At 40.3% G+C, this 8,162-nt stretch overlaps 1 protein-coding gene across 1 annotated transcript in view; it reads left to right on the top strand.

The window, feature by feature from the left end:
• Positions 1–408: 408 nt before the first annotated feature.
• MAP7D2 (MAP7 domain containing 2) overlaps positions 409–8,162 on the top strand; it is a gene marked incomplete at its 5' end in the record, with an annotated part of 33,639 nt that continues 25,885 nt past the window's right edge. The window contains one exon of the mRNA XM_009875259.1: positions 409–572. Within this exon, the coding sequence (XP_009873561.1) occupies positions 409–572 (164 nt within the window). The remainder of the gene's footprint in view (positions 573–8,162) is intronic.

Below are 8,162 nucleotides of genomic sequence, written 5' to 3'. Positions count from 1 at the left end.
GGAGCAGTTTTAAAGAAAGTTCAAGGGCTTTTGCTTCAACATGTATGTCTGATTCCCTTCAAAATCTACTGGGAACATTTGTTGTCTGAAAAAAGAATTTGACTGTAAGCTACAGAGGGATTTGAAATGAAAAAGAGTTGTTAACTATTCTGTACCCAACTTTTACATAGGTAAGAGGCACAAAGTGTCACCCTCTATACAAAAGGCTTCTCTATTTGTTGAGAAAATCACTTAGATTTGCTAATTGTTTCAGCACTACTGTGCACTATATTTTTTTTTTAATCCTTCCTGGACTATAACCCTATGTACTTCTATTTGTTATTTTACTCTATTATGTCACGCTATCAAATAATATTAGCGCAGGAGGAGATTTACATAAAGTGAAATACACCTTTTTCTCTGGCTAAGCTGCTAGGGAACAGCAGATACTGGAAAAGGAGAGAAGAGCAAAACTTCAATATGAAAAGCAAATGGAGGAGCGATGGAAAAGACTGGAGGAACAGAGGCAGAGGGAGGAGCAGAAGAGAGCAGCTGTTGAAGAAAAACGGAGACAGAAGCTTAAAGAGGAGGAGGTAAGGTCCACTGGGAGATTTATGGCAGAGCAGCTCTGTGTGGTAGCTTTAAACATAGCTGAATATTGACCCACATTAAATGTTGATTTCTCTTCTTGGGAGCTGCAACCACACATCACCACAGCTGTGTATACTCCACTACTGCTTGTACATCAAAAACATTTTCTAGAGCTTTGTTGTCTCGTGCTTTTTTTTGTCTGATCTCACAGAATAATCATTTGTTTATGCTCACATATCTGGGACTCTGACTGTCAGACAATAAAGCACTAGCTTTCCAGAAGGTAGTTTTTCAAGATGAGCTTTTCCATAAGTTGGCAAGATTTTTCTTACTGTTTAGTTTACTGTACTATTCATGAAACTGAACTAATGTTTATGAAAATGTTTTGGTTTTCCTCAGTAACATAAAATTAGAAATTGTTACTTAAAGCAGTGAACAGTCTAGGCTGTTTTAAAATTCTAGCACAGAACAGAATTAATCACATATCTTTCAAAGCATCTTCATACCCTTCACATTTACTCTCTCTGCTGAGATTGTTTAAGGTTCTTTTTTGCTTTAGTGAGTCCAGTTTCTGATGCAGATCTCTGAATGCAGTGTTTGTGTGTGTGTGTGTGTCTCCACATGACATTCTGTAGAAAACACTAGCACTGCTACTGCAACTGATAAAGAATTAATGAATTTCGGAAAAGGAGGTAGTGGTTTAGAAAAAAAAAAAGGGTGGTAAAAAAAGACTGAAAAAAGATACTTCCCTAGTTCCTAGATAAAAAGTCTCTAGAAACCTTCAGTTATTAACATTCCTTTTTTTTTCTGCCCATCATCTTTTGATCAAAATATTCTTTGCAAAAAAGGTAAAACAGTTCCGCATGGGATCAGAATAACATACTGCTGTCCATTGAAATTTTTTGTTTGTTTTTTCTCTTTGACTTGAAAAGAAAATTACATCATGTTGTTCCTCTTGTCATTCTTCTTTCACCTGTAATGTACTGGTTGTGGCTTCTGCGTAATAGCTGAGAATTCGTTTAAAATATTTTGTTCATCTGGCTTGTTTCAATTTTTTGTAAGAAAAATGGCAGAAACAGAAATAAAGGGTAGACCTCTCTCCTTCTGTGGTAACACTGTTGACCTGATGTGTTCCTTCCCCAGTATTTCCTGCGGCAGTAACGTTTTGTAGCCAAGCAAAATTGATCCCCTTTATGAGGGCTGTAAGGGAAGGTGGTAAGCAGAAAAGTTTCCAAAACCTTGTCCTCAAAATTTTCACAGGAGAGGAGCAAAGAGGTGCAGAACTATGGGAAGAGCCCTGGCACAGGCTGCCCAGGGAGATTGTGGAGTCTCCTGCTCTGGAGACTTTCAAAACCCACCTGGACACGTTCCTGTGTGACCTACTGTAGGTGATCCTGCTCTGGCAGGGGGGGCTGGACTAGATGATCTCTAGAGGTCCCTTCCAACTCCTGATATTCTGCGATTCTATGAAGAGGGAGCAACTGCCTTCTTTCACTGCCTGCATGGTTTCCCCGTACTGGAGAAATCAGAGTAGGGTTGTCAGATATGAAAGAGGCTGTGCCATGTCTGACCCAAAAGTCTGTTCAGAGGGGACCCTATCTCCTGTAATGGCCTCCTGTACTTGCCCAGAGATGGATGTAAGAAGAAACTGAGCACAGAGTGATGTTTCTCCCAAGCATCAGCAAGTCTGTTACAGCTCCTTAACACCCCATGTGACGGGAGACTTCTCTAGTGGTGAAAGAAAGGCTCGCTACCTTCAGGTGTTTGGCCATAATATGAACACCACTCCTTGTTCTGCTCACTGAGCTGGTCCGTCAAGCTTAAACTGTCCAAACCTTTTCGGGAGCCAAGGCAGGCCCAGGCCTGGCTCCTTTGCTTTCCTTCCTCCCTCTCCCTCCAGGCTGAGGTACCTGAGGAAAAGCTACATAGGCACGTTGGCAGGAGAGGATGCTTGTTTGGGGATGGATTAGAACCAGTGGGAGGAAAAATCCAGGAGCCTCTGAAGGAGGGAGAGGGTGCATAGGGGAACAGTCTGTAGAACAAAGGAGGAAGAGGATAGAAAGAAACTGGGAGGAGACACCACCACCTCCTGGCTTTCTTTCTTGGTTGTTTGTCATTCCCTTATTTCTCAAATTCCACTTGAATTCTACTAAAGCACCTGCCAAATGCCCACCCCCGGCTCTTCTGATGAACCCCTCAAACCCCGTGTGTGTAGCTGCAGTGGAGGTCTGAGTAAGGATGATGATGAAGTTGCAGCTCCATGGACATTGCAAGTTACGCACTGCTTGTGAGTCATTCGGGGCATTTGAGGCCTTCTTTACTGGAAGAGCTTTGAACCCATATTTCCCACACCTGTCTTTGGGGGGGGGGCCAGCGAGCCAGTGTGCTGCGGCATGTCCTCAGTATTTCTCCTTTTAACACTGGTTTACACCGGCTGGGGACTGGTGCATCCATTTTACCTGCTCATCAGATGTCCAAAGTGCCAAAGAGAGAAACTTCCTTGCTCTCTCTCTGCCTTGTTGATTGTTCTTTATATCTTCCTTAAGTCTTTTTTCTGTGCTTTTTAACATAGCACAAGGCAATGCGTATTTGTCATAGGAACAGGTTATTGTTGCATCTCTAAGAGTTTTAGAGAGACAAATGGCTAAACTCCTACATCAGAGCATCGTCTGCTTGGCTGATTTGAATGCAAAGGGCTTGTCAGAGAGGAGGTGGCTAAAGTTTGATTTATTTTACTTACTTTTTCCACTCCACACCACCGGGTAAGACGTGGTGGTTTTAAAGCCTATGCTGATGAGAATGGAGGTGTTCTGACAGAGTTCTCTGGGGCAGCTGGAGCTTGTTGCAGAGCATAGCGGAAATGTGTCCAGTTCCTCAGACAGGAACTGAATAAATGTGTCTGAAAACCATTCTGTCTGCATTCACTGCAACTTTCTTGTCTGTAGAGGTCTTCAGTAGCACTGCCCTTCCGTCCATATTACTTTTAAAGCTGCCTATTTCCTTTAGTAAAAGCAGTCCCTGAGCCTTGAGGAAGGAAGTGTAGTGGTGTTCAACAGAACTTATTAAACAGTTGCTTTTAACAGTAAGTAGCCAGTGGCTTTGGGACCAGATAAAAGCAAAGGTAGTCCTCTTTCAGCTAAAATAGTTTTTTCTGTTTCCTGCTCTTGAACTTCCATGTGACTTGGAAATACCTTGCAGATAAATGTCTAGCTGTACACAGAGTATTGGGAAGCCTCTGTAGAAGCTGTGCTCTTGTGCTCTTGTGCTCTTGTGCTCTTGTGCTCTTGTGCTCTTGTGCTCTTCTTGTCAAGAGGGAATGGCTTCAAACTGCAATGGAGTAGATTTAGACTGGACATTAGGAAAAATTTTTTCACAGAAGGAGTAGTCAGACATTGGAACAGGCTGCCCAGAGAGGTAGTTGAGTCACCATCCCTGAATGTGTTTAAGGGTTGTTTAGATGTGGTGTTGGGGGATAAGGTTTAGGTGAGCTTTGTAGAGTAGGGTTAATGGTTGAATTCAATGATCCCAGGGATCTTTTCCACCCTCAATGATTCTATAATTCTATTCTGTAAGACAATACAAGCATCACTTGTATGGGCCGTGTCAACATCCATCTAATCTTAGATCCATTTTTTATAAAACAATCAGATAGGGTTTTTTTAAGAAATTGATAAAAATTAATACTGATCCTACCAGTATACTGACGTTTAAACGAGCTGCTACTGGTAGACAGCATCAAATCTAATCCAGCACTCAGACTTGAAAGACTGATCTAACGACTGCTAAAGGGAAAAGAATATCCTGCAGCGTTGGAGAGGTATTTTAGTGCACATGTGCTATTTGTCACATTTGTACAAAGTATGCACTTAAACACAGCAGTGAAAAAACTCTCAATATGTTAGGGTGTTAATTATTTACTATATTATAATTCAATTATTTTTGAATTATAGTATATGGAAATACTAACTGTTTTCCAAACATATTTTGTCAATTCATATATTGAGTGTGATTCAGTTGCACAAGTAATATGAAAATTTTATTGCAAAGTGTTTTGAGGTTTGTTATGCAAGCAGTCTCCCAGTTTGCTGTGCAGTGGACATGAGAGAGTTTAGTCCTCATTACAACACCATCCTCTCCTTCCCCACTGCCATTACTTGCTGCTGCAGCAGCTCCCCATCGGCCTTCATTCATCCTATGTTTTTCTTTGATGTACCCAATCCTAAATACACCTGTACTTGTAATTGATTGAGAGTATAAATTAATTAGATTCAGAAGGATGGTTAGATTTAAAAATACTGTATTCCTTTTTAATGCATTCTTTAATTAGAAAATAACAGAGCTCCCTTGTTGCTATGTGGAAGAGCAACTCAAAAGGTGAAGCCAGCTGATCATATCAGGAAACAGTGAGCTACTTCACATACAGTGCTGATGAATATAGAAAGTGAAGCACGTTTTGAGGGGATCCTTTAGATATTTGTACTTTAGGAATAAAGTAGATTTAGATTTTTTTGACACAAATTATTGTAAGTCATAATGTTTATAAAACTGTTTTCCTTGTTTGCACATCTCTGTCATGTTCTGCATAGATAAAAGGAAAGTTCTTCACTCAAATTACTTGTCTTCTCACTATTGGTTTTTGGGTTTGTTTCATTTTGGTTTGGGGATTGTGGTTTTTTTTGTTGGTTGGTTTTTTTTTTAATTCAGTCAGTGTAAATATTTGTTCTGTCGTTTAGTCTGAGGAAAACCTGGATGAATAACTATGGATTTAGGCAAGTAACCTGCATATGTTAGATACTAGCAGTAGATGGCTCTCTTTTAATGGTTTTATTAATTCTTAATTTAACCTATACACAAAGCTGGTACATTATAGTTTTTTGTGGAAGCTTACTATATCTTTAGTGCAGAGATTATTACCTCTGCATATAACTGCTAGAGTTTCCAAATGAGAATCACGTGAATAACGTGATATATTTTTAAGAAGGTACTTTGTCTATAACATAGACAGGAAGGGTTTTGCACATTTTTGCTGATGAAATGCTTTGTCTTGTTTGTTTTTTGTCATAGACCAAATTATTAATGTATGAATTGTTTATGCGATGCTTCTGTGTGTCTTATTGTTTTCGTTGGCTTTTCAGTTTTGTGCTAACTTGAAATGTTTTTCAGATAATTATCCTCTCTTTGTGAAAAATGGCTTTCATATTGTTCTTTATCTAAGCTATAGCTGCAAGGTTTCTTGAGGTTTAGTAATTACATTCCATAGTGCTTTAATTAAAGGCTCTTTGCAAATGAAAATGAATGATCCGCTCTACATCATGTAATTGAAGATTTCAGTCTTAGATTGTAGGTAGCATGGACTTTCAAATATGTATGGAAAATCATTTAATTTCTTTAATCTCTTCCATCATGCATTTTATTCTTAAAATGTACTTTCATGGTAGGTGGTGTAAGTGTATGCCATGGTTTGCAAACTACAGGGTATTGCTGGTCCTTGCTCCAAGCAGCGTTAAAAAAACCACCCAAACATAAATTGAAACTTGACTGCTTTCATCTTATCTTTTTTTGATTAATGTATAGCAATATTCATTAGAAATGGGGAAAAAAAAAGACAGAAAGATTGATTCTATATAAGTGTATGCTTTAATGAGAAAGAAATGGGAGGGTCGTTTTCCTTTGTAAAGAGTGTCGGTAGAAAGGTGTATTGGGGCAAGGTGCATAGCAGAAGAAAATAATAAGAAGTAGACAGCAGGGAGGAACTGATGATGGAATAAATAGGAGGTGAGGTTTGGAAAGAGCAAGTGCAGAAAAGGGGACTCAAACAGAATTAAATTAATGTTAGGAGGTGAGAAGTTAAAAGCAAGAAGTGTGAACTTGAGATGCAAAGCCAGTACATAAAGATTTTAAACGTGAAAATTGCATCGTTAAGTAGTAAGAAAAGAAAAACTGTAGCAAACTAAATGAGAGGAGTAACTTTGTATACCTCAGACTGGAAGATTGCTTTCTTTTCATGCCCAAAGTACAGACAAGAAGTGATAGGGTGTTCAAAACAGTGGGGTTTTTCCGTGCTCTTGCAGAAGAGGCTCTTCTTGAGCTTTGTGATGCTTTGTGCGTTTGCTCTGTAGGGAGCAAAAAGGAGGAGGAAAGAGGCAGGACATATATTTGTGTGGCTGCCTGGACACTGATGGCACTGCCTAGACAGAGGAGAGGAGAAAAGGGGGAGGGAGAGCAGGGAATCAACTGCCTGCTTTCAGTGATGTTGCCTGATAAACATGAGACATAGAAAGGAGACAGCACCAAAGTGAGATCTCAAAACATTGTCTTCTGGGAGATGACAGCAGAAATTGTGACAGCAGGATGGGTCACCTGGACAAAAGGTAGCAGGGGCAGGAGAGTTGAGAATGATAGAAAGGGTATGTGAGAATTGGTATTTTTCCCTCTTTGAATAGGGGATGATATAATGGAATTCGTTGTCAGAAATTATTTGTAACAAAATCAAGAGAAGAGAGCTTAAAGGCAGAAGCTGGTGGCTTGCTGTTGAAATTGATGGGCAATTGGTAGTAGGATTGGATGAGGTGGAAAAAATGAAGGCAGAAATAAATTACTGGAAGTCGTGGTAGTTGAAGACATTCTTCAAAGATGTGGAAGAGACAAAGTGTATTGCAGATAACCAGAAGATGATGAGAAGGTGTCTAGCATTGTAGAAAGCCAATGACCATAGGTGGAGGCCCAGGAAGGTAACACAAAGTTTACAGGTACATGCGTAAATGTTCCAGGCGCAGTAGTTACTGGAGATGTCTGATGTTAGGCTCTGATTTGCCGAAGGAGCTCTGTCAGCAGGCCAAACATCAGTGCAGAGACTGAAGGAGACGTACTTGAACAAAGACTGAAATTTTGTGGTAAAATATCTCAGGGAAGAAGAATCGGAAACCTAGACCCAAGTCATGAATTGGTGAGAGAAAGTAATCTGGCCAAGAGATGTGGGAGAGGTTTTCTGTGTGGTTGATCTGAGCTACCAAAAGATACTGGAGACAGAGCAGGGGTTTGATAGAAATCGAAGGGGATATGATGTAATCACAGAAGCCTACAGGGTCAAGTGTGGAGAGAGTAGGACTTTTATACTAGACCAGAAGGACACAGCAAAAGTAGTAAGTAATAGGACCAAAGATAATAGTGGGATCAAAGGGCTAAAAACTATTGGGGCAGGAGTTGGAGGCAGCAGGAGTTAAACACTTCTCTCGCAATAGATGTTGGGCTGCTGAAATGTGAGGTTGAAGAGGTTGCCAGGTAGGAATGAGGTACTGGAAGGAGAAAAGGAAGAAGCTGGTAGGTGATGGAACAGTGGGTGGGGAAGAACCAGATTTTATCTGCTTGAAAGGAGGAAAAGGTGCAGAGCTCATTGCCACAGCAATAAACCACTAAGAAACTAGCAGAGGGAATAGATGGGAAAAAAACTGAGTTGAGGTCTTTGGGTGAGAGTTAGGAGGTGGTGGAGAGGGGGTAAGGCAACTGTAGGTAGCTGTAAGTTAAAGCAGGATTTGGAGAGGGAAAGAAACCTCCTTCTTGTTCTTCCCAATCTGAAAATCCTCACTCATCAA

Source organism: Apaloderma vittatum, unplaced genomic scaffold (genome assembly GCF_000703405.1).
Source record: "Apaloderma vittatum isolate BGI_N311 unplaced genomic scaffold, ASM70340v1 scaffold14100, whole genome shotgun sequence".
Taxonomy (NCBI): Eukaryota; Metazoa; Chordata; class Aves; order Trogoniformes; family Trogonidae; genus Apaloderma; species Apaloderma vittatum.
Note: the sequence above shows the minus strand (reverse complement) of the source record. Positions and strands in the feature narration are given on the sequence as shown.